Below are 22,902 nucleotides of genomic sequence, written 5' to 3'. Positions count from 1 at the left end.
GTAAGCTTTGCTTCCTCGTAACTGATACCATGCCATGCTCCCACCAGGGCCTTCAGAACGATCAAACGCAATCGGTATCGAAAGGCATTGTTTTTCTTTTCGATCGCATGACTCCGTACGGCTTCCCTCACGATATCCGACCCATACTTTGTGCGAGCCTCTCTGATGAGGTCTTGACGCGTCTCCAGTGTGAAAATGGTATTCGGTAATAAAGCGTTTTCTTTCACGTGTGAGATACCTCCTTTTTCGCCTTTCCATAATCCCAGGACAAACGGGTACATCCTGCCAAACTCAAATTCTACAGTTTCCTTCACTTTAAGGATGGCTAAAATACGGTCAAAAATTCTGTGGACGACGTCACGGTCAATACAGTCTACGATAGATTGCCACATAGAGTGATCATAAAGGATGTCATCCATGACACACGGGTGATGCGTTTGACTGGGGTGATTAATGTCACAACCGTAGCAGATCCTGTAAGGATAAGCAGTGATCGCATCCTCCAAACAGTGTAAGAACGATGCCTCCAAGACGTTGAATATCATCTCTTCAGACACTTTGTTGTGAGAGAGTACAGACATGATGCACAGCGTTTGATCAGCAACCGATAAATGAGAGACGGATTCACAACTCTAACCCTTTTATACACGTCATGCCTCACACAAATCGTCAATGTATCGAGTGAAAAACTCAATCACTGCTAGTAAGTCCGTTGTGTACAATGAAAACACGATATTGGCACGGGATGTCGCCTCTGTCGTTCGGAAAGCTCGAAACGCAAATGCTGCCTCATCGACGAACGCTAGCTCACGAAGTGCATTTGTCAGACTTTGAAGATGCATTTCAACCTCTTCCAAAAATTGTCTTGATCCATTCACTTCTGCGTGGTGTGTGTGTGATAAGCCGACTTCATCACTCTTTGCTTTGTGTAGCAAAAAATGATATCTTTCATTTTTCAAAATCTTCAGAACACCGTGTTTTAGGTAGTATACAAATCCTTGAGGCGGTTTCATGATGTTGTTCTACTCAGTGTCTGGGAAAGACTGAACGATGAGCATGATGTGAATGCATTATATAGACACAGAGCGAAACCACGTGACGTGTGAGGTCAAAGTACCTAAGGTAAACAAAAATAATAAAGTGATTTGACTTACCCTCTAACCGTCTTCCATCAGACGACACAACAATATCGTATGAATCCACGGATCTGGTTCCGTCACAAAACTGTATATCGTATTAATCCACGGGACGGGTTACGAAACAACAATATCGTATGAATCCACGGATCTGGTTCCGTCACAAAACTGTATATCGTATTAATCCACGGGACGGGTTACGACTAAACAATATCGTATGAATCCACCGCTCTGGTTCCCGATACAAAAATATATATCATAGTAATCCACGGAACAGGTTCCCACACAAAGTGACGAGTTTGTAGATGAGAAAGAAATCCAGTAAATGCATCCAGACCTATGTGTAACAAGTGTTATGTCGTGTATGTGACACAGGCGAAAGGCCCTCCAGTATTGGGGGCTAATCAAGCCTGCTCGTGTAATGCACCAGCCAAAAACGCAATCGACATGGTTACTTCCCAGCCATGACGCACTTTGCCTGCAATGCAGAGGATATCATGGGCTGACAGAGAAGTAGTCGAAGGTTCTCAAAGCCATCATTATCCGTGTGTGATCATGTACCAGTCTTTGACACAGAATGAATCTGTCGTATCAAATCGGTGCCTTTATATAGTCTGCTCCGTGATAGCGTCCTCTCTCTCAAACTTTTTGACCTTTGACACATCATCTCACTCTCAGTATATGACTGACTTCATCACATACATAGAAACTGGTCGGACGGTCGATATTCGACCACTGTTTATTCTACAAACCATCGATAGAACTTTAGACTAATCCTCATTGATTTTCTACATGGACCACAATTTACTGCACAGTGTGCTGTGCTTTTATGTACAGTTCTCTATATATGCATGGTACACCGTACGGCATATACACATATATAACTGTTAGAATCCAACTCAAGCCATTGTAATTTGCTTTGGATATCGTCTTGGTTAATTTTTGGTTGTGTTATCGGCTCACGTTTTCATTTTTCTGACATCTGTGCATTTCGTCAATATAATTTGAGACACATACGCGGAAGGATTTTCGTTCGGCAATGGAACTTTTTACGAAACATCGACCTTATTGAACGTGAAGAATGTTGAATAAAATCGTCATCAACCTGTTTTTGAAATGTGGCACAGACAAATCTATTGAGCTGATACAGTCAAGCAGCCAAAATCAACTGTAAAAGTGGTTATTTGCAAAACACGCTTAACACTTCTTTACTTTACGTATTCCTGCCCACAACATCTTTCTAAAAAGGAAGTCACGGTTTTTAGCGTAAGTTAGTAAGATAAGCGTAAAATGACAGTGAGTAAATCGAAACGGAAAAATATCAAAAAGCAATGAAAAACCACAAAAGCGATTAGAAGAAACCATAGTTTAAGAGGGAAAAACAGAAGGAAAAGTATCAAGAAAAAACTCGTCGATACAATTACGAGAGGTTGATTCGCGGAGTAGTGTAAGTGTTAGCGCTAAATAAAATGTAGGCCTAAAAGTACTTAAACAAAGCCTAAATCTTACAACTTAGTCTTGGGAGCCTATCAGTAAAAAACGATACATATGATAAACATAAATGAATCGACACATTGCATGTTTTTAGAGAGGAAAAAGTCTGCTCTTTCTGGAATATATGGTGGCCCTATTCAGAGCCGATGACAAAAAAAATAATAATAATAATTCAGCTTCATCTCTTATAATTCCTCGTCTGAAGATATATCTTCATAAACGAGGATTGGTATTTCTGCCACTGTTTTAAACTCCTCTTCATGATCTTCTTCTTCTTCTTCTTCTTCTTCTTCTTCTTCTTCCTCTTTCTTCTCCCTCATCAAAAGTTCCTTATCAACTTCATCATCCACCTCAAAAAATACCCATGGTGGAATACAAATGCATTCCACCTGGTTAAAATGTAAGATGAAAGTGGTCGGTGTGTCAAACCGTTCCAAACAGAATTCACAAAAGACACGGCTAGTCATCTTGTTTCGATAGTATAAACTTATAAAATGAGATGATGTCCGGAGAAGCATCCGCTTATATTGGATTCCATATCTGTATATGTGTTAATGTGTTAGATTACAACACAGGTATAGGGAGTTATGTACGCATACATCGAATACACCCCTCCCCAAATGTTCCCGCCACATGCTCTAAAACCGTTAAAAAATACCGCCAAATTGTTTTCTATGACAATAAAGGAAAACTTGGCTCCTATACAGTTTTAGTAAAAAATACCGCCAAATTGTTTTCTATGACAATAAAGGAAAACTTGGCTCCTATACAGTTTTAGTAAAAAATACCGCCAAATTATTTTCTATGACAATAAAGAAAACTTCTCCGGGTGATTTCTATTTTTGGCTCCTACAGTTTTAGATAATATGCTCTTACGTAACCTTACATCTTTACGTAGACTTCATTTATTCTTCTTTATGTTTTGTTAATTGTTTACCAAAACTCACGTCGAACACTTTAAAAAGGGACAGCATTTCGAGATCTCATCCATTCTGCAATCACCATGCCTCAAACAAAATTGTACAATTACTTTCCTATTATCATCAGAGATGATGATGAAGAGATACCGCAAACTTTGTCGACGGTCCCATCTGAATCGGAAGATTTAATGTTGCTGGATTTGTTCGAGGAGGCGTTATCACTTACGGTACTGGACAGTGATTTCATGGTATCTATTTCGGAGGATTTCCTGTCCATACCCAGCATCGAAGAATTATGGAACATCCTCAATAATGACTTATTTTCGTGATCATGTGTTTTCAACGTACGACGCGTGAAACACGCGAAACGCAATAAAAAAAATCCAATATGAAAGAGGACTCAAATATAGCATCGGTTCCTGTGATGAAGGATGACCACGGACTTGTTCTAGCAGTTACGCCTTCATTTCCATGACGTGTGGGGCATTCTCTAAAATGACTCTTTTTCGTGGTGGAGTGAATTTACCGTTCGAATGGCTAACACTTTTCAAGGAGCACGTTATGGAGATATTATTCAAATCAGAAGTACCAAAACACGCTACCAATGTTTTCTTGCGATATGAAAGAGGGTTCAACTGTACCATTGATTACTGTGATGGAGGAACTACCTACCTTCCAGGAGATATGAATGTGCGGATCATAGACGAAACCTAGACGGAAAATAGGTGTTTGTCGGGACAAAGTGTAATACTTTACCTTCATTTGTCGTCATGGACTCGTGAACTTAAAATCAGACATGATACCTAGTATGCTCGCTGTGTTTTTCATTTTCTACTCCCAGTTGGAAACTACCAATCTTCGGTAAAGTACATTTTATTAGTTAGATTGAAAGAATTTTTCTATTTTAACTTTTACATTAGCATTATTATTATTTTTTAAACGTGTACAATGGTTGTGATTTTTTTTTTTTTTTTATTTATTTATTTTTTATCTATTTAACTTGTACTATGTTTGTGAACCAAAATTAATTTTAAACGAAGAGCTTTCTTCTGTTCATATGATGATATTTGTTAAATGTTGCAGCTAAAATATTTTTGTAAATTTTGATTTACAAATAAGGGTGAACTGTTAATTGCAAACGTGTTTTGAGTTAAAAAACATGTGAAAAGTGTTGTTGTAAAGCACTGAAATGGTTGTAAACCTTTTACGTATATACTTTATTTTTCTTTAATATATAAAACTGTCTATGCACCGTTTGTTTCCGAATGAAATGAACATTTTTATTGGTTAGTTTGTTAAAAGAATGTTTCTATTTTAACTTTAACATTGCGATGAATTGTGTACTTTTTTTTTTTGTGGAAAATCCGTCCCCCGCTACATTACTGTACCACACAAAATATATCCTAAAGGAAAGGTTAAGACCCCAAAGGAGAACATTGAGTTTCATTGTGTACTGAGCGCGAAAATAGCTAACGGACGATGATCTTAGGGGTTAGTAATTGTTTGCCTCAAACAGAAATCGATATCCTACCTAACGGACGAGTCGCTATTGTTATTGTCACTTAAGCCACTATTGACTTATCCTTTTGTTCAATATATTTTCTTGTTTGATGTGAAGAAATGATGCACTCGAATAAAAAACAAAACTGTACAACACATCGCTTTTGTTCTCATTTTCCAGAAATGCCCTAGTTCGGGTCCCCACTGTCCATTTTGCCCTAGTTCCGGTCCCCAATGTCCATTTTGCCCCGGTTGGGGTCCCCCTTGTCGATTATGCCCCGGTTGGGGTCCCCACTGTCCATTTTGCCCCGGTCTGGGTCCCCACTGTTCATTTTGCCCCGGTCTGGGTCCCCACTGTCCATTTTGCCCTAGTTCCGGTCACCGATTATGCCCCGGTTGCGGTCCCCCTTGTCGATTATGCCCCGGTTGGGGTCCCCACTGTCCATTTTGCCCTAGTTCCGGTCACCGATTATGCCCCGGTTGGGGTCCCCACTGTCCATTTTGTCCCGGTCTGGGTCCCCACTGTCCATTTTGCCCCGGTCTGGGTCCCCACTGTCCATTTTGCCCTAGTTCCGGTCACCGATTATGCCCCGGTTGCGGTCCCCCTTGTCGATTATGCCCCGGTTGGGGTCCCCACTGTCCATTTTGCCCTAGTTCCGGTCACCGATTATGCCCCGGTTGGGGTCCCCACTGTCCATTTTGCCCCGGTCTGGGTCCCCACTGTCCATTTTGCCCTAGTTCCGGTCACCGATTATGCCCCGGTTGCGGTCCCCCTTGTCGATTATGCCCCGGTGTGGGTCTATACACTACTGGCCGTTTCCCTAATATCCAAACATCATTTAGTGGACTAAATTATTATCAGTTGCAAAACAAAATTGATTTTCTAGCATATTTGCCTAGACGCTCGTTTTACTTGATTTCCGACATTCGTATGGGTATGCATAGCCTATGTAACATTTTCAAGGACTCTTAGCGTTGTAAACCGTGTAGCAGTTTGCATTGTATGCCATTCAGGACTGCATATATATGGTAACTAGTCTGCAGCTAAATATCCCGCATCGCAATTTCGACAGAAACTTTGTTATTGAACGTTAGTTAAGGTCTCATCATTCGATTTTTCTTGTGTACACATTATAGACCTACCACTATACGCTTCCCCTGTGGCCAGGGTATTGTGTGTTCATATATAGAGGTATTTTTAAATAGTCATATTTTGACGGAGGCCGGGAGAGCAACCGTTTACTTTATAGAGATAGAAAATCAGTATGAATTATCTGGTGCTCTGTTGTGGAATTAACTGAACACTAATGTTAAAGAAACAGTTTTCTTGAAAGCTTTGTAAAGCATATGAAGGCCTTTGTTTCATGAGATTTTGGTTGGATTAAAGCACTCTTATCTTCGTTTAAGAATTTGTTCACCCTGTACACGTGCATTGATTAGACCCACCCTGGGAAAGACCCGCCCTGGTATAGACCCGCACTGGTATAGACCCGCCCTGGTATATACCCGCCCTGGTATAGACCCGCCCTGGTTTCACAACTTTCAGGATTGAACCTGGTGTAAATACCTGAACGTCATTTTATGTTGGAGTGGGGACCAAGGAAATAGGAAAGGGTATAAGCCTGGGCGGTGTACATAGTTAGTTGGCCAACTTACATATGATATATGGACGGGCTGGGTAAGCAGGAATCAATCCCAAACCAGAGTTCGCTCCACGACTATTTTCCTTCAACTTCCTGCTCAGTTTCGATAACGATGATTGTTTCGAAGTACAATTGTCTACAGATTCTTTAGAAAATATAACTAGAACAAATTTTGTATTCCAAAATAATTATTTCTTTCCCTGTGAACTATTTTAACGTTAGGTTAATATTGTAATGAACCGATATTAATCTAACCAGCAATAAAAAAATCCTTCTATTGTCGACATTGAATCGTGTAGAATGAATCGTGAAGAATAAATTTGTTGCTCTCAGATATTCTGTATTATTGACACTCCAAAATGGTCTCTGTTTAATCACTAGTACTTTTTACTTGAACTCAAGCCTCATTACTGAAGAAGGTTTTCCAGGGGACCGATAATTCAATACATATTTCAAAATAATCGGTATTCATACTTTGTTAAAATTGAGTACTTTCTCACTTTGTTTGAACATAACAGACGTTAAATACATTATTAAAGATTAACACACCAGAAAATTAAATTTCACGACAGGTTTCGTACCTCACGGACTGATCAGGCGAAGGTAGAAATCAAAATCGGACATTCATTTGACATGTCTAAGTCCGTACCATTAAGCAGTGACTCTTCTGGTGGAATACGTATTGTACATCGTCTTTAACTTTCAATGAGAGCGTATGTCACACGTTCTACCATTTTAAAGAATGCATCCTGGTGGTTTGCAGTTTGATAATGTACAAAGATTTAACATGTCAGAAATATCCCCAATCATTTATTCCGCGTTTTGTTTAACTTTATTAGTTCCTTGAACAACTTCAAATCAATCGTAAAAGGCTCCTGCGATAAAAGAGAGGGTTAGTGTTACAATTGGTTTTCAGGTAAGAAAAATTGTTGAATGTTGAATAAATGGATACATTTCCAATGGTTAAAAAAAAAACTTTCGTGTTGGTGGCTATGAAATGTCCCCACGCAGTGATGACATTACAATAGTCATAAGACCAATATTTTGATGAGATTAGCATCTCCATGGATTTATTGCTTTTTTTGTTATTTCTGTTACTTCCTTACCAGGCTTTACCTATAAAGGGCAAATGTGGTTTCAACCAAAATAATCTTACACTACACATACTTAGAAAGTATAGCCTGCTCACCTTCATCAATCACATCAATTCTTTCCACAGCACCATCAAATTCACCTCTTATTACTCTCACCAACAGGTGAACTTTATCGATGTGACTGTTTGCAAGGAACACGGTTCTCTCCCTAAAGACTTATTCACCAAGCCACAGACACACACCAGTATCTCCATTCTTCAAGCTGCCATCCCCGTCACTGCAAGTCCCGAATTGCCTACAGTCAAGCACTTCGTCCTCGTCGCATTTGCTCTAACAATTCCTCTTTCATTCGCCATACAGATGCTTTGGAAAAGCACCTAACTGCCACGGGCCATAGTGCCAGAAGAGTGTGTAATGCCATTTAGAGAGTCCGCTCCCTTTCCAGACCATCTACGTTGGCAATGAAGAACAAAAATGGTCGAGATTGCGACAACAAGCTCCCCTTGGTGGTTACTTTCCACCCAAATCTTCCTCCTCTTCAGAAAATCACCTCTAACAACCACAACATTCTCCTCACTTCACATAGACTCCAACGAGCCGTCCCTGAAAAACCCATCATCGTCTACAGACGAACCCGCAACCTACGAGACCTTCTTGTGCGTGCTGCTGTTCCACCTCTAATATCTAACACTACACCCATTCAGCATGGTATTTCAAATGTGATCGTACTTCGACATGCATCATCTGCAGCCACCACATTGTTGAATCCGTATTCTTTCAAAGATCTTATCAAGTGATGGGAGACAAAGTTGGGCGGTATTTAGTCGGGTTTGTAAGATCTTTATTTGGTTTGGATATAAGAATGACTTCCAAGGTAGGAGATCCTGTCACAACAAGGAGAGGGGGTATTTTTCCAAGGGAAGTTTTCCAGTCCTGTAGGGTTATAGGACTATTTGGGGCAGTCAAATTTGAGAATGCCAGAAGGGTTTGTGATGAATTTGCGGTTTGAGATGATTCTGCGATCGATCTCATGTTTATACTTATTGTCAAAGTGGTATTATTGAAATGGATTTCTAGAAGTTTAGTTTTGGTCTTTAATATTAATATGGATCTTGCCGATTTTGTTTGTTCCGTAAGTTTGGGCTAGCATAACGATTGGTGATTCTCTTGGTTTTATTCCAGAAGGTCCTGGTGTTCATTATCGGTGATATGGTTACATTATTTTCGATTTTTTAAATGTCTATCAGCGGTGATAAGCCTATTAATATCATATTTAGTCTTATCGATGGGTGTAGTATGTGAGTCATGAGTACACATGTGAAATCTGCTGAGCGTTCTCCTTGCTTGATAAGATTAAGAATTTATTTGGTTAAATTCCACAGCTTTATAGGTTTATGAATCTTAAAAGAGGGGTGTTTGTGGCAGGTTTTAACAAATTATTTGGTAATTTAATCGGTGTACCTGTCAATGTAATCTAAGGTTTTCTCACGGAAGGGATATGTGTCCAAGAGTGATGTCACCCCCACCCCCTCCTCCCGTTTGCATTCTACAGATCAAAATAGCCTGATTTAGGGTTATATTTACGTTGGTTTCGAAGATAATAGGGTAGTGGTCACTAATAAGATCGTCTTTAATATTATGGATAGTGTAACGTGAATGGCCTTTATACTCATCCGTAGTAAACTGCACTTAGCTTCATAGCCAGCCATGTCATGAATATTCATAATCTATTAGGATGTAATTTTAGGGGGTTAAATGTTAATTGATGTGTTTTGTTGTCTAATTAAGAGAGTTATTGTTTTAGTAAACCAACATTATCATTAAATTAAATGTCTACAACATGTCTGCACATGTTTGGGGGCATAATGTTATTGTTGTTAATTAAATAGTTAAAGGGATTGTACTTCCCATGTTGTACTGTTCTATTGCGTGGTATATGGACCAGAATGAGACATTCAATTAAACCCCCTGTAAAATTGTACTTTTCCAAATCACTGGCACTCACACTCTCGTCTTATGCACAGAGTCATTTTTGTTGTGTGTTTGTAACCTGGCCTGGCCTCCAGTTGCTGCCCTGCGGTGGTTAACTGATACACAGGCTAGCATCGATTTCTCCATACAGAACTTCTGGCAGTATTCTTGGCCGTGCTAAGGACCCCTCGGAGCCCAACAATAGAGTGGATTTCAGTATGGAGTCATGGGATCTGAGCAAACAATGAAATCAAGGTGTTTTTCTGAAAATCTGATAATCTAGGGTATGTACCATGACTTGAAACTGACATTTCTTGGAACTGCGTGCGTTTACATATTGTAGATCAGTACATACTAAGTGGAATCATCGGCTCTCTCTAACCACAAGAGGTGACTTGCGATAACATGAACAAAACATTTTTATAGGTGTTCTCTTTCTTGATTCAGTACGGTAGGTCTTGTTGGCCTAGACTTACCAGAAGAAAATTGTGGATGAGGAGGGATGGGGTGGGGATATTGGACATACTTTGTATACGGTGAGACAGACGTTATGAGATATTGACACATGAGTCGGTAGAGACAACAACAGTGCACCATGTCTTCTTTGATTTGGCAGCTTTCAGTTTGGTCATTCTGCATTCCATGTGATATGTCCCTTTAGTAGACAAATGTAGCAATATATTTAATAGTTGTAAAGCTATCAATTAACCTTATTAGATCGCATTCTTTTAGTTAGTGCTATGTATACTACCGAACAAATATTAATGATATTTACAAAGGAATATCTTCAAACAATGCATACAATATTTCATGTTCAATAATATGGAAAGATTATAGTATTGTTGGAAAATCTTAAATGAGATACTTTTTACTTCTCAATGTTCGCTTTGATTAATCACAAAGAATGTGACCCAAATATAACAAGTAGACTATAAAGTAATTTGCATTATCTACGTTGAACGGCTGTAAAGTAAACAAGGTTGTTCTTAATGAAAATCTCCCTTCTTAAGTAACCGTTACTCATTTTCTAACATGTTTCATAAATGTTCTATCCGATGAACATATGAAGTATTACCTATATGTAATTTAAATGTATAGTACAAATAATAGGTCTTGGTCAAATATTCTACTTGATTCAGTGTGCGGTGTAACTTCTTTATTCATCAAATACACAACACAACAGAAAGCTATACATTGTTGGCTCGTTCATTTATAATTACACTATAAAAAGCAAATGTTTCAGAAATGTAGGGTCTTTTAAAACAGATTGTCTACAGTTGCCTTGGAGCTATCACACTTTCTAGCAGATGCATATGGTATATCTAAATTGCATGAACCATGGTTATTAATTGCTCAAACTTCCAACCATATGAACGTTGATCCAAATTATGGCTGCTAAAAAGCCAAGTGCCACAACGAACTTGATAAAACACCACAATGGGAATCGTATTACGAATTGAGTACATGTGCATGTACTTGCGTCTTTCGCCATGACGGGTGCAGGAATGTGAAGGGGAATTGGAGAACCTTCAGCACTTTTGCTGTCAAGATTTTTGTTTTGGGCTTTCATTTCGGTTTTGTCGCCGGGATTTGGTTTTGGTCGGTCATTTCCACGTAAACGTTCATATTCTTTTATCTTCTTTCTGTTGCGCCGGGACTCCTTCTTCTTGAGGATTAAGCAACGGATATTCTTCATCTTGGAGACAATGTATATGACATCTTCTATGCCCATATTTATTACAGAAAAGACCGTTTCGAAAGCCACTGCAATACTTAAAAAAGCTAAGGATTGACCTGAAAAAGTCATAGGAAGATACAGACACACTATGTAAGGTTACTTAAAACATTTACTATCACTTTATCGGCATCTGTATATATATTATATCTTCTCGTTTTTATTGACGTATAAACTGAATGAAACATTTTCTTATCTAATAGGAGTAGGTTTGAGACACCAAAACGTATTTCTCGAACCAAACAAAAGCTGACAAGTCAAAATGTATCGAATAATAGGAAAAAATCAGATAAATACCGTCAAAAATAACCTGACAAAGAAACAAGCAAAACACTTTCAGTGGCAACTAAGGGCTATCATAAAAGTCATACATCCTAGATGGGCGCCATGGTTTTGATATTTTTTCATTTGGTTTTCGAGTAATGACCAAAATGCAATTTTACCTTTGTTGTCTGAAGTTAATCATGTCACAGACACGCAACAGTCAAGTCCCTTGGTCTTAGGGTTTAAGAGGACTTCGTGAAATAATTTGTGTTCACAACACATTAACTAACATAACTTATTTTACCCTATAACTCCGTACGGGTAAGCACACTCACTGTGTTACCACTTTGTTACACCTAATTTTGCGCATTAATTCATCAAGTTTCAGGTAAGTGCTACTAACGATGAAAGGTGGGAAGAATTGTACATACTTTAATTTATCAGTTGATGAACGAGTTCAATGTCTCAACTCCAATATACACACTTGATTAAAGAGGGGTCATTTGATTGAAGCCATATATTATGTTAAGTTGTATGTTCGAATCCAACGCAGTATGATAGATTCCGGGTGGTCAAGTGCTAGTCCACACAAAATTAATAATGGTTTGATCCTAAAGTCGCTTCCGGATGCTGATCACTACAAACATTGTGATTGTGCGTCTAACTTGAGCAATGTTAATCTTTTGTTGAAATTCGTTAATATGTTTGCAGATGTGCATATCTGATATAAATAGCCTAAGTTAATATATAAGGTACTAATATAAAGGTGGAACCGTTATAGGGGGACTGTACTTACCAACTTTAGAGAAAGCAGTATCAGGAAGTACTTGGTATAGTATCCCAAGTTGAATGATTAAAGCCAGAAGGCACATCAGACCAAACGCTGGTCCGTTGCGGTCTCCACTTGGAAAGCAGATAGTAAACACACTCAAAACTGATACCAAAATGTTTGGGACCACTAATGTGTACATGCCGAAGTTTGTGTCAAGTCTTTCCAAAGTGGCGATGTACCGAACATATGATTGGTTTTTAAGGTAGTGGTCGCATCTGTAGAGGGGGTCATTACCTCCAAGATCAGTGAATTTTAAACGCCAAGTAAGATGCTCAAATTCACATGAATCCATGTTGCCCAAAATGTGTAGTTTTTGCTGCATAGTTAAAGTAAAAAAGAGCATAATAAGTCCGATGCTTTAAAGGAATATGAATAGGAATATGTATAGGAATAGGAATGTGTATAGGAATAGGAATAGGAATAGGAATAGGAGTAGGAAAAGGAATAGGAATAGGAATAGAAATGTGTATAGAAATAGGAATAGAAATAGGAATAGGAATAGGGATAGGGATAGGAATAGGAATAGGAATAGGAATAGGAATAGAAATAGAAATAGAAATAGAAATAGGAATAGGAATAGGAATAGGTATAGGAATGAGAATGAGAATGAGAATGAGAATGAGAATGAGAATAGGAATAGGAATCGGATCGGAATCGGAATCGGAATGGGAATGGGAATGGGAATGGGAATAGAGGTGGAGAGGTGGAGAGGTGGAGGGAGGCTGAGAGGAGAGGTGGAGGGAGAGGTGGAGGGAGAGGTGGAGGGAGAGGGGGAGGAGGACAAGGAGGGCAAGGAGGGCAAGGAGGGCAAGGAGGGCAAGGAGGGCAAGGAGGGGAAGAAGGGGAAGGAGGGAAGAAGGGGAAGAAGGGGAAGGAGGGGAAGAAGGGGAAGGAGGGAAAGGAGGGAAGGAGGGAAAGGAGGGAAAGGAGGGAAAGGAGGGAAAGGAGGGAAAGGAGGGAAAGGAGGGAAAGGAGGGAAAGGAGGGAAAGGAGGGGAAGGAGGGGAAGGAGGGGAAGGAGGGGAAGGAGGGAAGCAGGGGAAGAAGGGGAAGAGAAAAAGGAGGAAGAATGCGAAGGACAATGAGAAGAAATGGAATTAGAAGGAGGAGAAGAAGAAGAAGTATGAGAAACAGAATAGAGTATTAAGAATTAAGAAGAAGAAGAACTAACTTGTTTCATATCAACTTTGAGGGTTCATAACGTTGTGAGCCAAATTGCTACAATACTGAACTACATATTATGTTTGTGCAACCACATTAAACCCCCACCCCTCAGTCTGTACGTAAAAGAACGATTATGCTATGAGTTATTTGACAAAACAGTTTTCAAAACTTGAATAAAGCTTTGGAACGTTTAATTTCAACGACGGAAAAGATGTAAGTTTTACAGATGTCTATCTATTGACAATATCCTTCAGCATTGATGTGGTTATCTGTATCAAAAATTCTTCCTCACAAAAAAGAAAGAAAAAAAGACAGCTTCAAATAGACAGACAAAATTGTACTCACCAAGGCAAAACCAAATGGAAACGATATTTATGATTTCTAGAAGAATGATGCAACCGTACTTCATTTTGTGACCTATTTATCAATTTGTATGTAATTTTCACAATTAAATTACTTTCTCTGTTTTCATTACGCCTGTAACGATAGTTCAATGTTTACCTCATTGTCCTGGTGCAGCCAAGTTGTAAACGTTACGTCACAAGTATGTTCGTCTTTTGGAAATTTATCCACGTTTATCGAGCAAAACGTTCTCGTCGACGCTATGGTTACCCAGTCCACTTTACCAGTGTTATATACTTTTACGATATCGGTCTCCGTTTGGAAACTTTCATCGTTATGTTTTGACATTCTGAAAATAAAAAACAACAGGCAACACATTGATGATACCAACATATAAGCATGCAAGACATAAATCTTTGGAAGCAAACTGGGTCGATTTGATAAAATGGACTGTGTATTTGTTCATTCCTGTTAAGTATCTCTATTATCGTTTTGGTGATATAGTTATTGTCTGTTGGTTTACGGAGAAATTATACAAAGTGTACTTGTTTTAATGATACTTGGCTTTGAGGATTCCACAAATGAAACAGAAGAAGGAGAAAGGAGAAGGACGAAAAAACGTTAGGGATTAGGATCTGTGGTCAGCGAGTATTTCATAACCTTGCCCGTCATGTGATTATAAAGGGAATCCGAAGTGAAGAGGCCCAAATATAAGCTGATTTTGATGAAAGAGTTTGAATCAAGTCTCTAGGGGTTACGAGCGATTCAGTTATACCTAGCATTTCCTTACATTAGGATAGACAGCGGTTAAGATAAACCTTCAAAATTCCTTGATATATATTTGACCAATTCTGCTAAGGAAGTCGCAAGTTATAGGACAGTCATTAAGTTAATAAAGAACAACACACGAAAGAAAATGGAGAAAAGGTATTCCAATTTGGAATGGCATCTTACCTTTCATACAAAATCAATTCCGGTTGCCATATTTCATTGAGGGGAAGTTCTATGTATTGTAAGTCATCGTAGTCATCAGGATTCCAAGAAAGACGAAAGTCATACCAAGTCTGTAAATATATATATATGTATATATATATATATATATATATATATATATATATATATATATATATATATATATATATATATATACAATATATGTTGATACTAGATGAGACTAGTGGAACACTAGTACTAGTGGAACAACTACTAGTGTTCCACTAGTCTCATCTAGTATCAACATATGTTCCGCTCTGTCCAATGGACATAGAGCACTCTGCGCCAAGATAGACGCCTACCTACTCTATATATACAATATATATATATATATATATTTATATATATTTATATATATATATATATATATATATATATATATATATGTCGCAAGTTATAGGACTTCCTTACCGGTTTCGAACCTCTGGACATACAATCAGGGTCCATGGCCTAGTGGTTGGGGTGTCCGCGTGCAGTGTGAGGGCCCGGGTTCGAGTCCCGGTGGAGGCTGGAAGTGTTTCCACGGTTCTTGGTTTTCCAACTCATTACGAATTTAATTTATATATATTCATTTGCCTTTGTCGTTTACCTCCATTGCATTAACATAAAGTCTATTCAAAGTATCTCTTTCGAGATCCGGCTTTAGGAATCACAAATGATTTCGAGTTGGATAGCATCATGTTTGATTTCTAGAGTAAGGCAAAATATGTCACCAAAAATAGAACTAGTATTGATCGATAAAGGTGACAAACGCCTACAGTGGAATTACGACCTTCCTTACCAGTTTCGAACCTCTGGACATACAATCAGCGTCCATGGCCTAGAGGCTGGAAGTTTTTTCACTGTTCTTGATTTTCCAACTCATTACAATATCTATTTATATATATCTATATATATATATATATATGTATGTATGTATATATATATGTATATATATGTATATATATATATATATATATATATATATATATATATATATATATATATACACACCCTGTTAATTTGTCAGTTATATAAGGTTGAGGGGCTTCCTACGGAGAAGTATAAGCAAAAATGTTTAACAATTTTCTGTCACTGGAAACATTTCTCATTTTTAAACATAATAAAGAAAACAAACAAACCATGTCCAAGGTGCCTCTTAACTGCAATTCCTGATTAATGTAATCCTGAAAGAAATAAGCAACACAAATACCGCAAATGTTCCATAATCAAAGTGAAGTATTAGCATCACAGTTAGCAATACTATTAATTTATTTTATCGTACCGACAACAATTTTTCTGCTGATTTCAACTGCATCTAACAATGAATAAATGAACAACCATTTATTTACTCAATAACATTTCAGCATTATATCCTTGGCCAATGACAACTGTTTTTACTCATTTCTTTCATTATTAGCAAACTCATTTCCCAATTTCGTTGTACTATGTTTTGGTTGATTGGATTTTTCATTTAGGGATCAGGACTTTTTCCTGGCTTCATTCAGAGGCGGCATGGTTTACAAGTTTTCCGGCTACGAGCCCGTGAACCAACAGGTTTAGGTGCTGAAGTTGCGGATTTCCTCTTGGTCGTAAAAAGTGTTAGTTTCACTTGTGATAGAAAATACGCCCTACTCTCAATGCCCAGCGTCATCGACTGGATCACTGAGCTGGTAAAAATAATACCTCAGTCCGCCCTGGTCCCGAGTGAAATATTGGAAAACACGCATCGCGTTGTAATATATACTTTGCCATGTGTGCTGTTTAAAGGCCTGTATACTTTATACAGGCCTGGTGATGATGACTTTTGACAATTCCCCTTGATCGTATGTCGTAATACGTTAAAAGCAAAGGCATTACAGTTCGTGTCCAATACATCCATCATGTTTTAATGTACAGTTCCGGAGACAACGTTCCCGCGTAACTGTGGCTAACTTGATCCCCGATCTCCATTGACTTAGCGCCGTTCAGAATGTGCACTTTAATCGTGCAAATAAATATTGTAAGAATTTACATTATTTGGCATATGTCACGCTAGTAAAGGTTCCAAAATATATATATATTTTTTATGAACCAAGCTATGACGTCGTCATGATGTAATTCAATAGCCATATTCGTTCATATATTCATACGTTCTGGGTGTGAGATGAGCAGAGATCTAACTACTACGCTGTACAAATGGGCTTGTCTTAGTACATTTATATGGATGAAATAATCGGCACATTTTTATACAGTACAATTACAACATTAGGACACTAGATATAAATATATATATATATATATATATATATATATATATATATATATATATATAGATATATATATATATATATATATATATATACATATATATATATATAGAGAGAGAGAGAGAGAGAGAGAGAGAGAGAGGTGGAGAGAGATAAAAAATAAATATTTAACATTACCAACTCATGTATAAACGGATCAAATCGGAATCCAACTTCTACCGTTTGGTATGAATCATTCACAGGTCTCAAATATTTCACATACTCTTTTGTGTCGGTGAGGTTCCGATACAACCAATTTCGAGTTGTCATGTCAGCACTCTCTACTATAGAAGGATGTGAAGGAGATCACTGTTATTAATATCACAAGATTTTAGGCCTACATGGTATTGAATTCCATTTTTTGTTTCTTTTTTTGGTAACATTTTTAAGATGGAGCTAACGTGTGAGGGACAAATAGGTTTTTGCGAATAGGTTTTGGCTGAAGTTTTGGCGAATGCATTATATATTAAAGGGGACACATACACAATGATTATATTGAGCTATATTGAACAATGCCCCGGAGAAATCTTATTTGTCATAGTGACGCTTGGATCTGAAACTTAATTTTCATTGGTTTTCAACAAACACCATTATTTTGTCACTATAAGAAATACAGTATGGTAGAAAATAAACAGAGTCATTTATTAAGCAAAATCACTTCAATTGACTCGTGACTCGATGATGTCATATTTAGAATAGCTCGTCTTCCATTTTATGTATGACCGAACATTAAATCTGTGATATCTTCTACCTGGAATACTATAATATTCAGCTGTTTGAGGAAGCTTTCATCACAGTTATCTTTATTAAGTATAGTAATGATTATGGTTACGGGTTTTGTCAACCTAAAAAGGAAAAATACTCCTATTATCTACGCAAAACTTCAAAACAGATTCCTTACGATAGATCGCAACTTTTTTTTACAAAAGAGCTGAGCGTTCCATGCATTAAAAATCCAAATTCTCTAACAGGGCTTGCAGGTATTGGTAATAACGAACAATTATTTGCAGCAAACAAATTAAATACAATTGGCAAAATTTATTGATATACTCACCGAAAGGTAAGGTAAATGCAATACACATTAACGTAAGCAGAAAGCAGTGAGAGAAAAACATGATGCTCCTGATTACGAAGACGCCACAGCTCATCCAAACCCCAAACTTTAAAGATCAAGAATGAAACAATATGGGCTACATGATATCGATCTATATAGCTTTCTTTCATATGCTGGTGTCATACTTTATCAGGAATAATCAACATACGACAACAAAACATACGTAGGCGTCTCTTAGCGAACGACTGTAAAGATACTTGTGCAAACATTAAAGTTTGTTGAAGTATTTACTACTTCAGATATAAAATTTTACTAGAGGTTGTTCAACTGCTGCGACATGACTATGAACTGATGTAACCCCTGTTTAGGCCCAATTGTAATACCCTACTTGAAATCGTGCTAAGTATGACCATTTGAACTCTTAGTATCTGAATGAAGAGTTCAGTACGTTGATCTATCTGAAATGAAGAGGACAGGCTTTCGCAACTTAGGACCGTTTACATTAGACCCTTTCTCGGTGTAAGAACCAGTGATCATCTAATTGCATTGTAAGTTTTCTTAATAGGAAAGCAATCCGCGAAACTATGTCTTTTGATGTTCAGTGCTGAGGCTAATTCAAATTACTTTTAGATGTAAGCACCCTCCATTTAGCAAATTTTCTTCAAAGGGAGCGGCTACCCCACACCGGCACGTCATAATTCTAAGCCCCTCCTTACAAACTTGGTGGCTGTGTTGCCGAACAAACAACGCTCGTAACAAATCAAACACGGAAGGTAAATATCATCGCTGATTCCGATTCAACCCCAAACTACCTTTTATACATTACATATTCAACATCGTGCGAAGGTGTCAATGCCGTGCTTGCAGTCAAAGGGGTGTGTAGATCATATTTACCAAGACTGTTGGATGAATCACTTGAACGAACATTTCGTGTGACCTTTCACAAACAATCTGTACAATTTAACTGCTCTATTTTTATGAATATATTGATCTCGTTTTTGTAAACAACATGGCATAAAGTAACTTAGAACCCTGGAAACATCAGTAGCATGGGTGCAAAAAAAACCCAGAATATTACCACTTAGTGGAGTCATGTCAATTTAATTGTAAAGAAGCTTGAGCAGAAACGAAAGGCATGCTAAATAGTGAATGGAAAATAGAACTTTGAAACGAAAGAGATCCGCCATAATTATTATACATCAATGGAGAAATCATGGTTTGGCTACTAATGCGAACTTGCGAGTTATCCCACAACATTTGAATATCACCACATCTTTCAACTACAGCACAAAAAGAGACTTTGAAGAAATACAGTAGCAAAGAAATGCAGCTACAAAAGAAATGGACAATTGCACAAAGGTATTAGTGATACTAGCAAGTTTAAACTTGAAAAATTGCTCTGAAAAGAACGAAAGTTAACATTAAATGGACGACCATGAATGTTTGCCTTGCCGCTGTAAACGTGCACATGGTAGTATTTGCTGTAACATTTAGGAGGGGTATTGCCGTAAATAGCCATTGTGAATCATTCAAGGTGAAAAATATATTTGTTCTACGGACCATGGCAAGCAAAATGTCAAGTCTTTATCATTCAGCGAGTACTATACACTGTATAGGACATATAAATAATAAAAGCCCACGCACAAATCACATGATATGAAGGGAGGCAGTAGCAGTAATTGGTCTAAAGTGTCACACTCTACTAACAGCAATCAACAAATAACACTGAAAAGAACGAAAGTTAATATGAAAAGGATGAATGTTTACCCTGCCGCTGTAGACGTGCACATGGTAGTTTTTGTTGTAAAACGTAGGAGGGGTATTGTTAAAAGTAGACACATTGAGTCAAGCCCATAAAAGTTGGTCAACAGCTGAATGATACGGAAATATATCCAAGGCTAGAACACTAGGGCTATGGGAAGGATTATTCGGTTTCCAGTGTTTTAAGGCTGATAGTCTCACAACTGCCGTCCGCGCACCGAAACACTGGTGAGTGCATTCAACGACTGATATCTAAAAGTAACCAGATATTGTATGTAAAGGTGACTTTGCAGTATTAGTTGTAAACTGATGCAAACTACCGACTTCCAGTTGAGTTAACGCCACATGCTGAGCTTCCTAGACTAAAACCGATGTTTGGAAGTTCTCAAAACCAGCAACTCCTGATCAGACAAAGTCTATCAGCACATGCCAACTGAACGAGTATCCATTTTCTACCTATAAGGTTATACCACTGACTGTACATATATTCAAGCTAGTAACAAAAACCCGGAAGCCTAGCTGTCCTATCCGCAATAATACTAGTAATATTCAATATGGAGGCATAGCCTATTATTGATTGACTCGGGTCAAGTGTTTTCCACTTGGTGAAAAAAGGGGCGTAGGTAATTCGCACCTGTGTTATGAAATTTCTTCTCCTTTACCACTGTAAAGTAAGACAACAACAAAAAACAGACTGCAGGGCATCAGTGACATAGCCACTCGTACATTTGCATTATATTACACAAGTCCCAAGTTTCTGTAGATCTTGTCTTCGTTAAAGCTTCACGTAGACGGGTATCAACATGTAAGTTATTAACCTCAAAATCTCGAATATACAAGCGTCTTGTTCTTTTACTTTTGTTCAAAAGTTTACCTCACTTTCCGAGTAAAATTTAAAAAGAATCATGACAGGTATATGGGCCTAAACTTCTTTAGTTAAGCTAATTGTAACACAATTGATCATACATGCAATGGAACAATAATTTTATGGAAATACGTCATTAATGAACGTCAACAAGTTATATGCGAAAACTCTCAAAGCTGTGATAAGGTTAAATATCGACTAATTCTCAAACGGTTAACCCTAATTAGAGCAGTATTGAAATGAGCGTAGTTCATGATATATACAATATTGAATGTTTATTCAGGTGTGCATACCAGAGTGTTTTATGTAGTTAGTTCACCATATACTCGCTTGTTTCCTTACTACTTTTGGCTGTAGCACACGGAATGCCTAATTCAGCATAATCTGTCCCCATCGCTTTAACAAACGTAAACAAAGGAAGCCATTTTAGTTTGCTATAAAAGGCTTCGTTAAATGTAATGTTATGTAAATAAATCAAACATATATATATATATATATATATATATATATATATAAATGATAACGTAATGAGAGGGAAAATCCAGAACAGTGAAAAAACTTCCAGCCTCCACCGGGATTCGAACCCGGGCCTTCCGCTTTGTACGCGGACACCCTAACCAACTAGGCCATGGACGCTGATTGTATGTCCAGAGGTTCGAAACCAGTAAGGAAGGTCGCAATTTCACTGTAGGCGTTTGACACCTGTATCGAACAATACTAGTTCTGTTTTTGGTGACATATGTTGCCTTACTCTAGAGATCAAACATGATGCTAACCAACTCGAAAATCATTTGTGATTCCTAAAGCCGGATCTCGAAAGAGATACTTTGAACAGACTTTATGTTAATGGAACGGAGGTAAACGACAAAGGCAAATGAATATATATAAATGATAACGTAATATATATATATATATATATATATATATATATATATATATATATATATATATATATATTTATATATATATATATATATATGAAACTTTTCAATTGCCCTAACCATTACATCATGATCTTAGAATTTCAACTACTCAGGCTCTGCAAACGTCAAAATATTTAAAACAATTTAACAAAATGTTAACAAAAGCAGGCTAACGTGTCCACGGCAAACATTTGTTAACCAACTCAAATATATAAAATTATGCAGGCTACTATTTTGGTTTGGGCGATACTCACTGACAAAAACAGTTAGCTGGCGTGACTTATCTGTCTGCCTGATAGCGTTTGGATGTATTGGTATAGATGGTGCACTAAGCTGGTGACAAATGTAGGGATCCACTAAAATGAGAGAACGCACCTACACCTGTTGGTAGGAGGAACAAAGTGGAACCAGTAGGCAGCAAAATGAAAATGAAAACTGTTGAACTATGCAGATTAATTTTTGACAGGTATTAACCAGCACGGTCTACGATAAGTTACACCAAAACTAAAGCTAGGGTTCGTTGAGCATTTTGAATGAGTGAGCGTTATTGCCGTAAATAGCCATTGTGAATCATTCAAGGTGAACAATATGTTTGTTCTACACATAAATACGGATCGTGGCAAGCAAAATGCCAAGTCTTTATCATTCAGCGAGTATTCTACACTGTATAGGACATATAAATAATAAAAGCCTATGAGCAAATCACATGATATGAAAGGAGGAAGTAGCAGTAGCTGGTCCAAAGTGTCTTATTCTAATACCAGCAATCAACAAATAACACTGTAGTTGCGTGACGTTCAATTGCAAATCTCTTGGTCGGAAACACTTTCACATAAGCGATTGACTGGCATTACGTCATTGACTGCTGCTTCGTCCTGTATGGTTGTCATCATCGTCAGATTCATCTGTTTCTGGCTCAAACAAATAGGGTTGTGTATCTCTTTG

General features: G+C 37.8%; 1 protein-coding gene and 1 non-coding gene across 2 annotated transcripts; both read right to left on the bottom strand.

Annotated features, from left to right (window-relative positions):
• Positions 1 to 10,961: 10,961 nt before the first annotated feature.
• LOC139982958 (neuronal acetylcholine receptor subunit alpha-9-II-like) lies at positions 10,962 to 22,441 on the bottom strand. Its single transcript, XM_071996182.1, has 8 exons — positions 22,212 to 22,441; positions 18,409 to 18,514; positions 17,493 to 17,638; positions 16,209 to 16,253; positions 15,049 to 15,158; positions 14,254 to 14,443; positions 12,554 to 12,905; positions 10,962 to 11,552 (listed from the first exon to the last, which is right to left on the bottom strand). Exons 2-8 carry the CDS (start codon positions 18,500 to 18,502, stop codon positions 11,104 to 11,106), a joined length of 1,386 nt encoding a protein of 461 aa, XP_071852283.1. The 5' UTR covers positions 18,503 to 18,514; positions 22,212 to 22,441; the 3' UTR covers positions 10,962 to 11,103.
• Positions 21,598 to 21,670, bottom strand: Trnac-aca (transfer RNA cysteine (anticodon ACA)). The gene has a single exon. It is a non-coding gene; the product is annotated as a tRNA-Cys (tRNA).
• Positions 22,442 to 22,902: the final 461 nt, after the last annotated feature.

This window comes from Apostichopus japonicus, chromosome 16, assembly GCF_037975245.1.
Source record: "Apostichopus japonicus isolate 1M-3 chromosome 16, ASM3797524v1, whole genome shotgun sequence".
NCBI lineage: Eukaryota > Metazoa > Echinodermata > Holothuroidea > Aspidochirotida > Stichopodidae > Apostichopus > Apostichopus japonicus.
Note: the sequence above shows the minus strand (reverse complement) of the source record. Positions and strands in the feature narration are given on the sequence as shown.

Bases quoted from the DNA above. Each gene is read 5' to 3' on its own strand.
- LOC139982958 (XM_071996182.1), bottom strand. From the start codon at position 18,502: ATGAGCTGTGGCGTCTTCGTAATCAGGAGCATCATGTTTTTCTCTCAC. The intron at 15,159-16,208 runs GTTTGTTTGTTT...ATATATTTACAG, and splicing joins TAAGAGGCACCTTGGACATG to ACTTGGTATGACTTTCGTCT. The intron at 12,906-14,253 runs GTAAACATTGAA...TTAACTATGCAG, and splicing joins GGCTGCACCAGGACAATGAG to CAAAAACTACACATTTTGGG.